General features: G+C 42.8%; 1 protein-coding gene across 1 annotated transcript in view; it reads left to right on the top strand.

Moving 5' to 3' along the window:
• QRFPR (pyroglutamylated RFamide peptide receptor) overlaps nt 1–19,384 on the top strand; it is a 202,850-nt gene that overhangs the window by 154,569 nt on the left and 28,897 nt on the right. The window contains exons 4-5 of the mRNA XM_069745739.1: nt 14,673–14,908; nt 17,443–17,540. Of these exons, the coding sequence (XP_069601840.1) occupies nt 14,673–14,908; nt 17,443–17,540 (334 nt within the window). The remainder of the gene's footprint in view (nt 1–14,672; nt 14,909–17,442; nt 17,541–19,384) is intronic.

The following is a 19,384-nucleotide window of genomic DNA, read 5'->3' as shown; positions in this document are numbered from 1 at the left end:
CTATATAAACTGCGCATGACCGCACGTCCATGCGCTAGTGTACATTTGCATATGTGTGTTTGTTGTGAGTGCAAGTAGTCCTTAGATACCCCTTCCCTATTGAATGTCTGTTCGCGGAAGGTGTATGGTTGCTATCTAGCGCCCGACTTATCCTACAGCACGAATCACACATTACAGCGTCCAGTTGCTGTGACCGCCAGTACGGCGCCGTGCACTTCCTCTGTGCTTTCCTTACCCAAGCCTGGGTGGTTAGTGGCGTTCGTCAGTGCGGCACCGCATGCACTCTTGTGCCTAATATTGTTATTCAGCTTCCTTACACACCCAGTTGCGGTGTTGTGCCAGCAAGGGTCTAATCGGACTTCAATCCTAGTTGGGGTTGAGTTCGCTGACTACTTGCTCGCGCTCTATGTGCGGTACTGCGATCTTGTGACGCAACAGGATCGCTTCCTTCACGCTGGGTGAAGTTTAACCCACGTGTGTATACTTATGAGTACCGCCATATAGTCCGTCATTACTTCGCAGCAGGTTCCATCTCTGCACGGTGGACCCCGGGCTGCGAACGCACCATACTCTATCTGTCTTTGTATTTGGTGCGTTCCGCTAGCCCTGACATTTAGTGCTGATGCATCACACACAAATCATATTTAAAAATATTTAAACAAAGGTTGTAATGTAACAAAATAGATAAAAAGTCAAAGTGAGTTTCGCAAGGCACTGTAGAGCTTTCAAATTCTGCCCTGGAGCTGTTTGGATCATTTCATTCAGCCAGCTTCAGTGCTACTGAGTTCCTCCAATGCTGCAGAAGCAAACATGTACAGTGGGGCAAAAAAGTATTTAGTCAGTCAGCAATAGTGCAAGTTCCACCACTTAAAAAGAAGAGAGGCGTCTGTAATTTACATCATAGGTAGACCTCAACTATGGGAGACAAACTGAGGAAAAAAAAACCAGAAAATCACATTGTCTGTTTTTTTAACATTTTATTTGCATATTATGGTGGAAAATAAGTATTTGGTCAGAAACAAAATTTCATCTCAATACTTTGTAATATATCCTTTGTTGGCAATGACAGAGGTCAAACGTTTTCTGTAAGTCTTCACAAGGTTGCCACACACTGTTGTTGGTATGTTGGCCCATTCCTCCATGCAGATCTCCTCTAGAGCAGTGATGTTTTTGGCTTTTCTCTTGGCAACACGGACTTTCAACTCCCTCCAAAGGTTTTCTATAGGGTTGAGATCTGGAGACTGGCTAGGCCACTCCAGGACCTTGAAATGCTTCTTACGAAGCCACTCCTTCGTTGCCCTGGCGGTGTGCTTTGGATCATTGTCATGTTGAAAGACCCAGCCACGTTTCATCTTCAATGCCCTTGCTGATGGAAGGAGGTTTGCACTCAAAATCTCACGATACATGGCCCCATTCATTCTTTCATGTACCCGGATCAGTCGTCCTGGCCCCTTTGCAGAGAAACAGCCCCAAAGCATGATGTTTCCACCACCATGCTTTACAGTAGGTATGGTGTTTGATGGATGCAACTCAGTATTCTTTTTCCTCCAAACACGGCAAGTTGTGTTTCTACCAAACAGTTCCAGTTTGGTTTCATCAGACCATAGGACATTCTCCCAAAACTCCTCTGGATCATCCAAATGCTCTCTAGCAAACTTCAGACGGGCCCGGACATGTACTGGCTTAAGCAGTGGGACACGTCTGGCACTGCAGGATCTGAGTCCATGGTGGCGTAGTGTGTTACTTATGGTAGGCCTTGTTACATTGGTCCCAGCTCTCTGCAGTTCATTCACTAGGTCCCCCCGCATGGTTCTGGGATTTTTGCTCACCGTTCTTGTGATCATTCTGACCCCACGGGGTGGGATTTTGCGTGGAGCCCCAGATCGAGGGAGATTATCAGTGGTCTTGTATGTCTTCCATTTTCTAATTATTGCTCCCACTGTTGATTTCTTCACTCCAAGCTGGTTGGCTATTGCAGATTCAGTCTTCCCAGCCTGGTGCAGGGCTACAATTTTGTTTCTGGTGTCCTTTGACAGCTCTTTGGTCTTCACCATAGTGGAGTTTGGAGTCAGACTGTTTGAGGGTGTGCACAGGTGTCTTTTTATACTGATAACAAGTTTAAACAGGTGCCATTACTACAGGTAATGAGTGGAGGAAAGAGGAGACTCTTAAAGAAGAAGTTACAGGTCTGTGAGAGCCTGAAATCTTGATTGTTTGTTTCTGACCAAATACTTATTTTCCACCATAATATGCAAATAAAATGTTAAAAAACAGACAATGTGATTTTCTGGATTTTTTTTTCTCAGTTTGTCTCCCATAGTTGAGGTCTACCTATGATGTAAATTACAGACGCCTCTCATCTTTTTAAGTGGTGGAACTTGCACTATTGCTGACTGACTAAATACTTTTTTGCCCCACTGTATCTGCTTGTAACACTGGAGTGCAAACGGTTCGACAAGCGGTACAAAGATACAGCTGGTACAAAATGTCAATACATCAGGAGAGTATCACAGTAAGCTGGGAGGCTCCTGAAGAAGTTGAGAATAATCCTTTTCTAAAATTACTCAAAAATATATTTTTATAGATTTGTTAGGTAATTGCTTTTCTTAACCCCTTAGTGACAGAGCCAATTTGGTACTTAATGACCGAGCCAATTTTTGCAATTCTGACCGCTGTCACTTTATGAGGTTATAACTCTGGAACGCTTCAACGGATTCCGCTGATTCTGAGATAGTTTTTTCGAGACATATTGTACTTCATGTTAGTGGTAACATTTCTTCGATATTACTTGCGATTATTTATGAAAAAAAACAGAAATATGGCGAAAATTTTTAAAATTTTGCAATTTTCAAACTTTGTATTTTTATGCCCTTAAATCAGAGAGATATGTCACGAAAAATAGTTAATAAATAACATTTCCCACATGTCTACTTTACATCAGCACAATTTTGGAAACAAATTTTTTTTTTGTTAGGGAGTTATAAGGGTTAAAAGTTGACCAGCAATTTCTCATTTTTACAACACCATTTTTTTTAAGGGACCACATCACATTTGAAGTCATTTTGAGGGGTCTATATGATAGAAAATACCCAAGTGTGACACCATTCTAAAAACTACACCCCTCAAGGTTCTCAAAACCACATTCAAGAAGTTTATTAACCCTTTACGTGCTTCACAGGAACTGAAACAATGTGGAAGGAAAAATGAACATTTAACTTTTTTTTGCAAACATCTTAATTCAGAACCATTTTTTTTATTTTCACATGTGTAAAAACAGAAATGTAACCATAAATTTTGTTATGCAATTTCTCCTGAATACGCCAATACCCCATATGTGGGGGTAAACCACTTTTTGGACGCACCGCAGAACTTAGAAGTGTAGGAGCGCCGTTTGACTTTTTCAATGCAGAATTGGCTGGAATTGAGATTGGACGCCATGTCAGGTTTAGAGAGCCCCTGATGTGCCTAAACAGTGGAAACCCCTCAAGTGACACCATTTTGGAAATTAGACCCCTTAAGGAACTTATCTAGATGTGTGGTGAGCACTTTGAACCCCCAAGTGCTTCACAGAAGTTTATAACGTAGAGCCATGAAATTAAAAAATCGCTTTTGTTTACAAAAAAATGATCTTTTCGCCCACAAATTCTTATTTTCACAAGGGTAACAGGAGAAATTAGACCACAAAAGCTGTTGTGCGATTTCTCCTGAATACGTCGATACCCCATATGTGAGGATAAACCACTTTTTGGGTGCACCGCAGAGCTTGGAAGTGAAGGAGCGCCGTTTTACTTTTTCAATGTAGAATTGGCTGGAATTGAGATTGGACACCATGTCGTGTTTGGAGAGCCCCTGATGTGCCTAAACAGTGGAAACCCCCCACAAGTGACACCATTTTGGAAACTAGACCCCTTAAGGAACTTATCTAGATGTGTGGTGAGCACTTTGAACCCCCATGTGCTTCACAGAAGTTTATAACGTAGAGCCCTGAAAAAAAAAATCGCATTTTTTCTACAAAAATGATCTTTTTGCCCGCAAATTTTAATTTTCACAAGGGTAATAGGAGAAATTATACCACAAAAGTTGTTGTGCAATTTCTCCTGAGTACGTCGATACCCAATATGTGGGGGTAAACCACTGTTTGGGCGCACCGTAGAGTTTGGAAGAGAAGGAGTGCCGTTTTACTTTTTCAATGTAGAATTGGCTGGAATTAAGATCGGACGCCATGTTGCATTTGCAGAGCCCCTGATGTGCTTAACAGTGGAAACCCCCCACAAGTGACACCATTTTGGAAACTAGACCCCTTAAGGAACTTATCTAGATGTGTGGTGAGCACTTTGAACCCCCATGTGCTTCACAGAAGTTTATAACGTAGAGCCGTGAAAAAAAAAAAATCGCATTTTTTCTACAAATATGATCTTTTTGCCCACAAATTCTTATTTTCACAAGTGTAACAGGAGAAATTAGACCTCAAAAGCTGTTGTGCGATTTCTCCTGAATACGTCGATACCCCATATGTGAAGATAAACCACTTTTTGGGTGCACCGCAGAGCTTGGAAGTGAAGGAGCGCCGTTTTACTTTTTCAATGTAGAATTGGCTGGAATTGAGATTGGACACCATGTCGTGTTTGGAGAGCCCCTGATGTGCCTAAACAGTGGAAACCCCCCACAAGTGACACCATTTTGGAAACTAGACCCCTTAAGGAACTTATCTAGATGTGTGGTGAGCACTTTGAACCCCCATGTGCTTCACAGAAGTTTATAACGTAGAGCCCTGAAAAAAAAAATCGCATTTTTTCTACAAATATGATCTTTTTGCCCACAAATTTTTATTTTCACAAGGGTAACAGGAGAAATTAGACCACAAAAGTTGTTGTGCAATTTCTCTTGAGTACGTCGATACCCAATATGTGGGGGTAAACCACAGTTTGGGCGCACCGCAGAGCTTGGAAGAGAAAGAATGCCGTTTTACTTTTTCAATGTAGAATTGGCTGGAATTAAGATCGGACGCCATGTCGCGTTTGGAGAGCCCCTGATGTGCCTAAACAGTAGAAATCCCACACAAGTGACCCCATTTTGGAAACTAGACCCCCCATGGAACTTATCTAGATGTGTGGTGAGAACTTTGAATGCCCAAGTGCTTCACAGAAGTTTATAATGCAGAGTCGTGAAAATAAAAAAAAAATTTTTTCCACAAAAAATATTTTTTAGCCCCCAAGTTTTTATTTTTACAAGGGTAACAAGAAAAATTGGACCCCAATAGTTGTTGTCCAATTTGTCCTGAGTATGCTGGTACCCCATATGTGGGGGTAAACCACTGTTTAGGTGCACGGCAGAGCTCGGAAGGGAAGGAGCGCCGTTTTGGAATGCAGACTTTGATAGAATGGTCTGTGGGCATTATGTTGCGATTGCAGAGCCCCTGATGTAGCTAAACAGTAGTAACCCCCCACAAGTGACCCCATTTTGGAAACTAGACCCCCCAAGGAACTTATCTAGATGTGTGGTGAGAACTTTGAATGCCCAAGTGCTTCACAGAAGTTTAGAATGCAGAGTCGTGAAAATAAAAAATATTTTTTTTTCACAAAAAAGATATTTTAGCCCCCAAGTTTTTATTTTCACAAAGGTAACAGGAGAAATTGGACTGCAATAGTTGCTGTCCAATTTATCCCGAGTACGCTGATGCGCCATATGTGGGGGTAAACCACTGTTTGGGCGCACGGCAGAGCTCGGAAGGGAAGGAGCACCGTTTTGGAATGCAGACTTTGATAGAATGGTCTGTGGGCGTTATGTTGCGTTTGCAGAGCCCCTGATGTACCTAAACAGTAGTAACCCCCCACAAGTGACCCTGTTTTGGAAATTAGACCCCCCAAGGAACTTATATAGATGTGTGGTGAGGACTTTGAATGCCCAAGTGCTTCACAGAAGTTTATAATGCAGAGTCATAAAAAAAAATATATATATATTTTTCCACAAAAAAGATTTTGTAGCCCCCAAGTTTTTATTTTCGCAAGGGTAACAAGAGAAATTGGACCCCAGAAGTTGTTGTCCAATTTATCCCGAGTATGCTGATGCCCCATATGTGGGGGTAACCCACTGTTTGGGCGCACGGCAGAGCTCAGAAGGGAGGGAGCACCATTTGACTTTTTGAGCGCAAAATTGGCTGTCGTGTTTGGAGACCCCCTGATGTAACTAAACAGTGGAAACCCCCCAATTCTAGCTCCAACTCTAACCCCAACACACCCCTAACCCTAATCCCAACCTGATCCATAATCCTAATCACTAACCCTAACCATAATCACAACCCTTACCCCAAAACAACCCTAATGTCAACCCTAACCATAATCCTAATCAAAACCCTAAATCCAACACACCCCTAATCCTAATCTCAACCCTAACCTCAAACCTAACCCTAATCCCAATACACCCCTAATCACAACCCTAACCTTAACCCTAATCCCACACCTAACCCTAATCCCAAGCGTAACCCTAATGCCAACCCTAACTTTAATACCAACCCTAATCCAAACCCTAACCCTAATCCCAACTCTAACCCTAACTTTAGCCCCAACCCTAGCCCTAACTTTAGCCCCAACCCTAACCCTAGCCCTAAGGCTACTTTCACACTTGCGTTGTTTGGCATCCGTCGCAATCCGTAGTTTTGGACAAGAAACGGATCCTGCAAATGTGCCCGCAGGATGCGTTTTTTGCCCATAGATTTGTATTGCCGACGGATCGTGACGGATGGCCACACGTCGCGTCCTTCGTGCACTGGATCAGTTGTGTTTTGGCGGACCGTCGGCACAAAAAAAGTCCAATGAAATGTTTTTTTGTACGTCGCATCCGCCATTTCTGACCGCGCATGCGTTGCCGTAACTCCGCCCCCTCCTCCCCAGGACATAGATTGGGCAGCGGCTGCGTTGAAAAACTACATCCGCTGCCCACGTTGTGCACAATTTTCACAACGTGCGTCGGTATGTCGGGCCGACGCATTGCGACGGCCCCGTACTGACGTAAGTGTGAAAGAAGCCTAACCCTAAATTTAGCCCCAACCCTAACCCTAAATTTAGCCCTAGCCCTAACCTTAGCTCTAACCCTAGCCCTAACCCTAGCCCTAACCCTACCCCTACCCCTAGCCCTAACCCTACCCCTACCCCTAACCCTAGCCCTAACCCTACCCCTAACCCTACCCCTAGCCCTACCCCTACCCCTAGCCCTAACCCTAGCCCTAACCCTACCCCTAGCCCTAACCCTACTCCTAACCCTAGCCCTAACCCTAGCCCTAACCCTAGCCCTAACCCTAGCCCTACCCCTAACCCTAGCCCTACCCCTAACCCTACCCCTAACCCTACCCCTAACCCTACCCCTAACCCTAACCCTACCCCTATCCCTAACCCTACCCCTAACCCTACCCCTAACCCTACCCCTAACCCTAACCCTAGCCCTAACCCTACCCCTAACCCTAACCCTAATTTTAGCCCCAACTGCTGTTCTCCTGCCGGCCAGCAGATGGAGACAGATGGCGGGCGCACTGCGCATGCGCCCGCCATTTTCTTTTCCCCGGCAGCCAGGAGGAGCAGCAGGAGGACCCAGGGACACAGGTGAGTATGCTAGGGTCCCCGAATCCCCCTATTTCTCTGTCCTCTGATGTGCGATCACATCAGAGGACAGAGAATTACACTTTACTTTTTTTTTTTTTTTTTTGCGGTCGCCGGTAAACAGTTAATTACCGGCGATCGCAAAACAGGGGTCGGTAAAACCGACCCCGATCATGTTCTTTGGGGTCTCGGCTACCCCCGGCAGCCGAGACCCCAAAGATTCTCCCGGTGCCGGCCTGCGGGCGCACTGCGCATGCGCCCGCCATTTTGAAGATGGCGGCACCCACCGGGAGACACGAGGAGCATCGGAGGAGATAGGTGAGTATCGGGGGGCTACCTGGGACCCCTTTTCTCTGTCCTCCGATGTGCGGTCACATCGGAGGACAGAGAAATTGAAAAGAGATCGCGTTTTGTTTTTTTTTGCGATCGCCGGTAAACGGTTAATTACCGGCGATCGCAAATGCGGGGTCGGTTAAAACCCCCCCGAATCATGTTCTCTGGGGTCTCGGCTACCCCCGGCAGCCGAGACCCCGGAGAAAATCCGACTCTGGGGGGCGCTATTCACTTTTTCCACAGCGCCGTTAATTAACAGCGCTGTGGTTTAAGTACCCTTAGCGGCCGCCGTTAAAAGGCGTATTGGCGGTCGCTAAGGGGTTAAAAGTCTCCCTTTACTATTCAAATTCTTTCAAAAAAATTTGGTCATAATGATTTCTTTTAAAAAAAAAGTGTAATGTGATATTGCATCTTCTTATTATATATGCGATATATCAGAGTTCCTTCACAAAACAACCCATTAATGTAATATTTTTACTTAAGCTTTGAGAGAACCACGGGTGAACAGGTGAATCAGCTAGTGGGCCCCAACACCCTTGCATGAGCAGTGTTTGGCACAATGCATTTGATTCACTATATACAGGCAAAGGCAACATCCCTTAATTGTCTGAACAAAGTAGAGAGTTTATTGTTACATATAAGCATTGGTAAATTTGTGAATAAGGGTATTGTAATACTTGCATGTACTTGAATATTGGTCTTCCATAATCAGTGTTACTGGTAGGGACTTGCTGCTTCAGCCAGACACTGCATAGTGTATTTTTGGAACTCATTGACATACTTGAAATAATATTAGTTTCCACATTAGCTAAAACTTGTACATTATACAAATTGAATTCCTCAGTGAAGTTGAAAAAATGGCATTAACCAGTCTTGTACAGAATTATTCCAGAAGCGTCAAAACAGTAGACCGAGTCACACACAGATGGATCGCCCCCAGACACAGGGCCAGGAGTTCTCGGTACCGGGCCTCTCTGGTTCGGTTCTGAGGCTGTCACGGTGGCTAAGCCCGGTCCGCGACCCTGCTAAGGGGCGTCCAATGGAGGTGGTGGGTCTGTCAGGGGTTCGTGACGCCACCTGCGGTGTTCGGTCAGGGTGACCGACGCTGCTGTGGGGTCCACTAGGGTGATGGAATGGCAGCTGGATGGTATAACTTCGCACAGGTGAAGTATGTCCCCAGGGCTCCCAGGACAGATGGATGGTGATGGTGTGAGGTGCAGGCAATAACGAGGACATAGGGTTGCAGTCTCTTTACCTCTTTACTGAAGACTTCAGGATCTTCAATCCAGAGCACGCTTAACAGGGGAATCAGAGACCGGCTGGTCCGATGGGCACATCCAGAGTTTCCTTCGCAGATGGAAATCGTTGCCTACCACTAGCACCTGTGTGTTGTAGTCCTACCCTGCTGAGCATTCAGAATAGTCCTCACAACTGCTGTTCTCGTTCGTTCGTTCTCTACAGCTCTCTCTCGTTCTTTGGTTCCAGATGTTACTAGTTTATAATGTCCCCCAGGTATGTTATGGCTAGGACGCCACCCGTATGACGGGAAGGCTCGGAGCTCTTCCGGGACCCTAGGGACGCCCCTCTCCACGCGTTGCCCCCTATGTCTTCGTAGGTGTAGTAAGGTAGACAGCCAACCTATAATTGACTGTCCAGCGGAGTTTGAAGTAAGGCCTGAAGTCAGTTACTCCTACGGTGTTCCGGCCACTGACTACGTGCCTCAGTAAGATGTTGCCTCTCTCTCTCGGCACGACTCTTACTGGCTCTCCTTTGTGCTTGATCTCGTTTACACTGTTCCACAATATCCTTCCCTTCGTGTCTCTCTCCTGGATACCGCCGCAGGGTGTGCAGGCGCGGTTCTGTTACGTTCTGTTCTGTTCGCTAGGCACCTGCCAGTTCCCACGCCTGACAGGGACCCCCTTTTCCTTCTCCCTGCAACACCCCCTGCCACGGGATGTTGCCTGAATCCAACCCAGTCAGCTTCTGACTAACTTCCTCCCCAGCCCCTAGTTTTACCAATGTGAGGAGTGGCCCAATAAACAAAGCCTTTTTCTCCCCCTAGTGGCTGGAGTGTGAAATGTAATGTGTTCTGGTGATACCTGGTCAGGAGAACTCCTTAGTGCCATCAGACGTACCGCCACTCTCCTTAGCGGCAGAGTGCCATACTGCAACGATCAGGTCTCTGGGGCGCTGCACAGACTTTACCAGTAATTAAAAAAAAATACTTGGGTTCCCCTATATTTTTGATAACCAGTGATGCAAAACTGACAGCTGTGGGCTGAAACCCTCAGCTGTCAGCCTTAGCAAAGCTGTTTATCACGAATAGAGGTGTCCCCTTTTTGTTTTTTAAATGATTTAAATAAAAAATAAAAAAGAATCGTGTGGAGTTTGACAACCAGCCAAGCTCAATCAGATAGCTGGGGACTGGTATTTTCCCACTGGTAAGGGGCCATGTATATTAGCCACCCCAGCCTAAAAATAGCATTCCACAGCTATATCAGAAAAGGCACATCTATTGGATGCATCAATTCTGGCCCTTTGACCAGCTCCTCCCACTTTCCCTGTGGCAGTGGCAAGTGAAGTAATATTTTTTGGGATTGATATCACCTTTGTATTGTCCAGTGACATCAGTCCCAAGGCTTAGTAATGGAGCCTTCTCATTACTAATCCTATAGTTATATTTTAAATAAACACTGTCAGAATAAAGTCCTTTATTTAAAATAAAGATACACGCTTTTACTTTTCTATTTAAAAGTAACAAACACAGTTATCCTTACCTAATGCCCATTACATTGAAGCCATGGTCTCCTGTAAAAAACAAAATAATAAACAACAAAAATACTCAACTAACGCCCATTCAATTGAATGTTCTCCTGTAAGAAACAATTTATCCCAGACATGTATTATGATGTGGGACAGAATGTTGAACAGGTGAGGGATATGGTTGTTTTTTTATTTTTGTTTTTTTACAGGAGACCATAGCTTCAATTGAATGGGTGTTAGGTGAGCAGAACTCTGTTAAGTTTTTTTTAAAGTAAAAGTGTGTTTTGTATTTCTTTCAAATAAAGGACTTTATACTGGCTGTGTGTTTATTTAAAACATAACAATAGGATTAGTACTGGAGAGGCATCTTACAGATGCCTGTCCATTTCTAACCCATGGGCTTGATTTCACTGGACAATACAAGGTGACATCAACCCCACACATATGAACCCTAGTTGCCACCACCACAGAGTAAGTGGGAAGAAACGGGAAAAACACCAGAATTGGCGCATTCAATTGATGCGCTTTCTCTGCAGCGGCTGCGGGCTACTATTTTTAGGCGGGGGGGGGGGGGGGGGTAATATCCATGACCCCTTACCAGCCAGAGAATACCAGTCTCAGCTATCTGCTTTAGTTTGGCTGATTGTCAAAAATGTGGGGGACCCCATTTTAAATCATTTATGGAATTTAAATTAAATATTTATTTATATAAGAGGGCAATTCAAATCCTGTAGACACAGGCCCACTCATACAATTGTTCCCAAGCAGACCAAATCCACAAGCAAGCACCATTATCAATCATCATGTGTCCACAAAATAGAAACCTGTGTTAGAGCAAACAAGCCATGGGCTTCCAGCTTTACCACTCTACTTATAGGGCACATATCAGTTTAGTCCTCTGGTCTACAGAACAGTGAAATCATATGCTTCTGGACTCACAAGGATCTTCAGTTTGCAATGTAATAGAATCAAAGCCCTCTATTGTGTTTTCTAGATGTCCAATATCAGCAAGAAAGCTATCTTGTTGATTACAGAGCAATATCCAGCAACACTATGCTGATGCCTGATTCATATGGATGGTTAGCTCTTTGTCGTCTGCTGGAGCTTTCCTATTAGTTACAATACATTATTGTACAGTAATGCTGTTTTGAGGAAGATTTTACAAGTCTATTTCATAGCAAATTAAGAAGTTATATTAAGACCTGCAGCATTTGTAATTTTTTTATTTAATCATTGACCAACATTTGCATCATTATAAATGTTTGCAATATACTCCCTTAAATTAATTTTCTTCTTTCTCTCACCATGTTGAGTACATGGTTTATCTGACTACTTTATGTTGTTTTAGTAGCTACTTTAAACTGAAGCTCTGTTGAGAATTTGTACTCAGAGCTAATGTTCTATGCAGTAAAACTGTAAATATTTCACCATAAATTGCAGCGGTTTTGCAATGTGGGTCTTGGTTTTGCTGGTTTTACAGGTGAAACATACAGTTGTGCTCAAAAGTTTACATACCCCAGCCGATTTTTTTGCTGAATGATAACGGAAAAAACTTTTCCTCCACTCATGGCCTGATAACATACACAGAAGTTTACAAAAATGGGTTTGAATGGCTACTCAAGGTAACATCCTCACCTGTGACCTGTTTGCTTGTAATCAGTGTGTGCATAAAAGCTGAGTGAGTCTCTGGAATCCAGATAGCGTCTTGCATTTTTCACCCAGCCACTGACATTTCTGGATTGTGAGTTATGGGGAAAGCAAAAGAATTGTCAACAGATCTACGGGAAAAGGTAGTTCAACTGTATAAAACAGGAAAGGGATACAAGATATCCAAAGAATTGATAATGCCAGTCAGCAGCGTTCAAACTGTGATTAACAAATGGAAAACCAGGGGCTCTGAAAAAACAAAACCACGGTCAGGTAGATCAACAAAAATGTTGTCCACAACTGCCAGGAAAATTGTTCAGGATGCAAAGAAAAACCCACCAATAACATCAGCTGAAATACAGGACTTTCTGAAAACTAGCGGTGTGGCTGTTTCAAGATGCACAATAAGGAGGCACTTGAAGAAAAATTGGTTGCATGGTCGAGTCGCCAGAAGAAAGCCATTACTGCACAAATGCCACAAAGTATCTCACCTACAATACGCAAAACAGCACAGAGACAAGCCTCAAAACTTTTGGAACAAGGTAATTTGGAGTGATGAAACCAAAATAGATTTTTTTGGCCACAACCATAAATGTTACATTTGGAGAGAGGTCAACAAGGCCTATGATGAAAGGAACACCATTCCTACTGTAAAACACAGAGGTAGATCAATGATGTTTTTGGGATGTGTGAGCTACAAAGGCACAGGAAACTCAGTCAAAGTGGAAGGAAAGATGAATGCAGCATGCTATCAGAAAATCAGAAATTACTGGAGGCAAATTTACACTCATCAGCCTGGCAGCTGCGCATGGGACATTCTTGGACGTTCCAACATGACAACGATTCAAAACACAATTCCAAAAAGTTTTGGTGTTAGCATTCATATTCTCTGAAAAAAGGCAAAGAAAGCAAAAATTCTGCCGAAGTATGTAGAACAATATTTAGAATTGAGAGTCCTCAGCGGTTGATACCTTTTAATGGCTAATTGAAAAGATTTTAACAAATTGCAAGCTTTCGAGACTACACAGGTCTCTTCATCAGGCAAAGACTAATAGAAATTCTGAAGAATCACATATTTATGCACAACATAGCACAGAAAAAAAAGGAAAAACCATGGATAAGACAGGTGACATGAAGCAGAATTACCATGAGTGATAAACAGTCATGTCCATAAATATTGGGCCAGTTCTTAGATAAGGATTGTTTTATTGTCCTCTGATTAGGGTCTCTGTTGTGATAACCCCTCATAGTCAGAGGGGCAAGTTCCTTAGTTGATGTAAAAAGACATAAATCCTCGTGACACATTCATTCCTGCAGTAAGACTGTCAAAGGTTGTCATCAGTTTATATTCCCAGACTCTTCTGTCTCTCTGAGATTTGAAGCTACCTTTTAACACAAGTAATTTCATGTCCATAATGTTATGATTTGGGAGACAAAAATGTATTGCCACAGGTAGATCCATTCTTTTTTCTCTTATTGTGTGACGGTGTGAATTCATTCTTGTTCTAAGCTTTTGCCCTCTCTCCCCCACATACAGACCCCCAGTTGGACATTTAGTACAAATAATTAGGTATACCACATTAGAAGTGACGCAGCTGAAAGTACCTGGTATCTTGTAGTCCTGATGTGAATTGGGGATCTTTATCTTGTCCATGGTCATTATAAATGGACAGATTTTACATTTTTTCTGATTGCAAGGAAAGGTACCTGCAGCAGTTGGAGAGGACAGGGAGCTCTTGACAATGATGCTTCTTAGATTTGGGGGCTGCCTAAAACACAGTAGTGGGGGGTCTGGAAAAATGGATTGTAAGCGGGCATCTTTTTGTAGTAAAGGTTGTAATTTCCATGCAGCTCCCCTTAGCACCTCCAGATTTGGATTGTAGGTAACTACTAGAGGTACTCGGTTATTTTCTTCTTTAGCTTTGTAATGTAGCAGGTGATTCCTTGATATTCTGGTGGCTCTTGTAATCTGGTTTTCAGTTAGCCATTAAAAGGTATCAGCCACTGAGGACTCTCAATTCTAAGTATTTTTCTATCTACTGACTAACACGGTACCAAGATATATATCTTTCCTGTGCCGAAGTATGTAAACTTTTGAGCACAACTGTATTAACTACATTACAGATTTACAGATTTAAAAAACACAAGGGTGAAATTGAAATACAACCTGAAGCCAATTGACAGCAAAATGTTTGTGATTTTGCTTTTTGGTCATAAACTAGAGGAACTCTGAAGGAAGGTATTTATTATTGAAATTTGCAATGTCAAATTAAAAAGCTCACATAATTCAAGTCTTTCTTTCAACTAATTAACTTGGTTTATATTGTTATATTTCAGATTAAATATGACTTTTTGTATGAGAAAAAGTATGTATGCTGCCTGGAGAAATGGAACAGCCACATCCATCAGAAAGTCTACACAACCTTTATTCTAGTGATACTGTTTCTCCTTCCACTAACGCTGATGCTTCTGCTCTACAGTAAAATTGGCTATGAACTCTGGCTTAAGAAACGAGTTGGAGATGCCTCAGTTCTACAAACTATCCATGGCAATGAAATGTCCAAAATATCTAGGTCAGTTTAAGCGATACTTTCTGTTGCCTAGAATGCACCATGAGTAAATAGATTTAACATGCTAACCTGTTTAAAAATGTTTTTAAAATATATTAATGGAAGAAAATCAATATAGCTTTTTAGCTAAATTGTAACCCAATTTTGAGTTAGACATTTTTCATGTTGGCACGTTCGTTGTTTCTCCCCTCTTCAAAGAACCATAACTTTCATATTTCACATTGGAGGACTTGTTTTATACAGGACGAGTTGCAGATTTGAATGACACTTTTCATTTTACCATATAATGTAGTTAAAAGGGGTTGTCCACCTTTGGGGACAATATGTTTCTTAAATGCATGCAACTGAAGTTAAAAATAATTTTTGCAATGGGGTTTCATTAAAAATCTTGCACAGGTTGCCTCCGATAACCTCTGTATAATACCGCCTGCTTCTAGCTGCAGAGTCAATGTGGTTGGCCACATTATCTTGTTTATCAGATGTGTTGGGGATGTGATTTTATGGCACTTACTGTTATAGCGGGTGACATGAGTATTGAACACATCACCAATTTTCAAAGAGCAGCTGAGTCTTCAATTGATTAAGCTGAGATTGTCCATTAGTTACCAGCCCCTTTAAATGCTTTTAATGCATAATTACCAATGTCAATATGTACAGTACAGACCAAAAGTTTGGACACACCCTCTCATTTAAAGATTTTTCTGTATTTTCATGACTATGAAAATTGTATATTCACACTGAAGGCATCAAAACTATGAGGTAGTCACCGGGAATGGTTTTCACTTCACAGGTGTGCCCTGTCAGGTTTAATAAGTGGGATTTCTTGCCTTATAAATGGTGTTGGGACTATCAGTTGTGTTGAGCAGAAGTCTGATGGATACACAGCTGTTAGTCCTACTGAATAGACTGTTAGAATTTGTAATATGGCAAGAAAAAAGCAGCTAAGTAAAGAAAAATGAGAGGCCATCATTACTTTAAGAAATAAAGGTCAGTCAGTCCAAAAAATTGGGAAAACTTTGAAAGTGTCCCCAAGTGCAGTGGCAAAAACCATTAAGCACTACAAAGAAACTGTCTCACATGAGGATCGCCCCAGGAAAGGAAGACCAAGAGTCACCTCTGCTTCTGAGGATAAGTTTATCTGAGTCACCAGCCTCAGAAATCGCAGGTTAACAGCAGCTCAAATTAGAGACCAGGTCAATGCCACACAGAGTTCTAGCAGCAGACACATCTCTACAACAACTGTTAAGAGGAGACATTGTGCAGCAGTCCTTCATGGTAAAATAGCTGCTAGGAAACCACTGCTAAGGACAGGCAACAAGCAGAAGAGACTTATTTGGGCTAAAGAACACAAGGAATGGACATTAGACCAGTGGAAATCTGTGCTTTGGTCTGATGAGTCCAAATTTGAGATATTTGGTTCCAACCACCGTGTCTTTATGCGACGCAGAAAAGGTGAACGGATGGACTCTACATACCTGGTTCCCACCGTGAAGCTTGGAGGAGGAGGTGTGATGGTGTGGGGGTGCTTTGCTGGTAACACTGTTGGGGATTTATTCAAAATTGAAGGCGTACTGAACCAGCATGGCTACCACAGCATCTTGCAGTGGCATGCTATTCCATCCAGTTTGCGTTTAGTTGGACCATTATTTATTTTTCAACAGGACAATGATCCCAAACACACCTCCAGGCTGTGTAAGGGCTATTTGACCAAGAAGGAGAGTGATGGGGTGCTACGCCAGATGACCTCGCCTCCACAGTCACCAGTCCTGAACTCAGTCAAGATGGTTTGGGGTGAGCTGGACCGCACAGTTAAGGCAAAAGGGCCAACAAGTGCTGAGCATCTCTGGGAACTCCTTCAAGATTCTTGGAAGACCATTCCCAGTGACTACCTCTTAAAGGTCATCAAGAGATTGCCAAGAGTGTGCAAAGCAGTCATCAAAGCAAAAGGTGACTACTTTGAAGAACCTAAAATATAAGACATATTTTCAGTTGTTTCACACTTTTTGTTAAGTATATAACTCCACATGTGTTAGTTCATAGTTTTGATGCCTTCAGTGTGAAGGTACAATTTTCATAGTCATGAAAATACAGAAAAATCTTTAAATGAGAAGGTGTGTCCAAACTTTTGGTCTGTACTGTATGTAGGAACAGCCATTCTGTTACTGTTTAGATATATTCTATTGTATTCTATTACTGACTAGATAGGATCAAGAGCAATGAGATGAGACTCGGCCAACTTTGCGACGCCAAAGGCATTATGCAAAATATACTGTGCATATGATGAAAAACATCCAAAAAATGGCACATCAAATAAGACAGATACTAGGCATACACTATTTAATAATACTTTTTTTCTGCCTTGAGTAAAAGTCAAATCAGTTTCAAAGATATAACATATTTAAATGTTCTCTATATAGACTAGAATAGAATAACATGAAAGCTCATTGTAATATTAGTCAAATGCTTATATGTACATACAGAATGAAATCTGCATAGTAGATACATGATCTTGATTGACTGCGATTCCATTCCTTTAGGAAGAAGAAGCGAGCAATCATAATGATGATAACAGTGGTTGTCCTTTTCGCAGTCTGCTGGGCACCATTTCATGTTGTGCACATGATGATTGAGTACAGTAAGTAAATGGGCAATCATAAAATTAATTCATCAATGTGTCTACATTTATATCCATCTGTACAAAACTCTTCTGATTATTCAAGGTCGTGACGATGTAGATTAAAACATAATCCACATGGAATATCATTCAGGTTGGGGGTCAGGATGAAGGACATTATTATAGGATGAGGGACATTATTACATGACCGCGTATGCCGAGTACGGTCTTTTCTTACGTATGTAACCTAGCCGCCAACACCTGACCACCGACCCAACCCTTACCCTGAATAAAAACATGACTAATTATTCTTTTGGATATTTTGGCCACAGCGGCCAACTTTTATTAACAAAATTAACATAACATAAATACAACAGTATAAATTCGAGGGGAGGGTTCTTGGAGCTAAAAAGATCTGGCAAACCCCACAAAAGAAGATCGACCACCATATTACCCTCAGCCGTGAAAACCAGCTCGAGGGCACCGTACATCCCGTTCCGGGAAGAGAAAAAAACGCCAACAGCTCCCAGGGTAAAAACCCCGTCCAGAGCCCATACCAAAATGCCAGATCCAACCCCACCACATTTTAAATTGCCTGTAATTATGCTCCAATTCCTTCCCCCAACCAATCAGCGTCAACTCCAAGAACCCCCACCCCCCCACAGCCACTGTGACAATAAACGAATAACATGTAAATAATGAACCAAACACCCGCATACAAAGTGTAATCCCAAACCCCCCCAAAAACAAATTTTTTCTTTTTTTTTTTTTTTATATATATATATAACTTCCCTCGCCATATCGATGTATAAACTCTTCACAACAATTCTCCCCCCCCTCCATTAAAAAACCCCTAAGTACAAGCCAACAAGGGAGGGTGGGTGGGTCTTCTTCGTCCTGAAATAAGGTAGGGAATGGCGGTTTTCCCGCACTTTCCCTCCTACCTCCCCCTTTCCTAACTCCTCCCCCCCTTGCCATCCTCCTATCCCTATCCATAGCATTATTTAAAAAGACCGCCCGGCTCAAAGCAGTCATGGGGGGCCTTCACCCAGCTACGCTTTGTTCCAGCCCCCATCTTGACCGCGTATGCCGAGTACGGTCTTTTCTTACGTATGTAACCTAGCCGCCAACACCTGACCACCGACCCAACCCTTACCCTGAATAAAAACATGACTAATTATTCTTTTGGATATTTTGGCCACAGCGGCCAACTTTTATTAACAAAATTAACATAACATAAATACAACAGTATAAATTCGAGGGGAGGGTTCTTGGAGCTAAAAAGATCTGGCAAACCCCACAAAAGAAGATCGACCACCATATTACCCTCAGCCGTGAAAACCAGCTCGATGGCACCGTACATCCCGTTCCGGGAAGAGAAAAAACCGCCAACAGCTCCCAGGGTAAAAACCCCGTCCAGAGCCCATACCAAAATGCCAGATCCAACCCCACCACATTTTAAATTGCCTGTAATTATGCTACAATTCCTTCCCCCAACCAATCAGCGTCAACTCCAAGAACCCCCACCCCCCCACCCCACACGAACAGCCCTGACCACCTCAGGCTCGTGAGTGCCCTAACGCCACCAACGCCCGTTCAACTCCTTCTTGCAATGACAAAGTCCACAAATCAATTCCAATCGTGTTTAAATGAACTCCGTCCTCCATCCAGTAGTTACCAAGCCCTGACTCCAATTCAAAATGTCTAACGCTAATCCCCCCGTTTCTGGAAACAAAACCCGCTATTGCCCTATTCAACTTGACCCTAGCCCTATTAATACCTTTTAAAGATCTAGCCCCCTCCACCGTTTTCTAGGCACAATATCTGACCACACAATCAACACCCCAGGAAATGATACTTGCAAC

The sequence above is a fragment of the Ranitomeya imitator genome, chromosome 1 (assembly GCF_032444005.1).
Source record: "Ranitomeya imitator isolate aRanImi1 chromosome 1, aRanImi1.pri, whole genome shotgun sequence".
Taxonomy (NCBI): Eukaryota; Metazoa; Chordata; class Amphibia; order Anura; family Dendrobatidae; genus Ranitomeya; species Ranitomeya imitator.
Note: the sequence above shows the minus strand (reverse complement) of the source record. Positions and strands in the feature narration are given on the sequence as shown.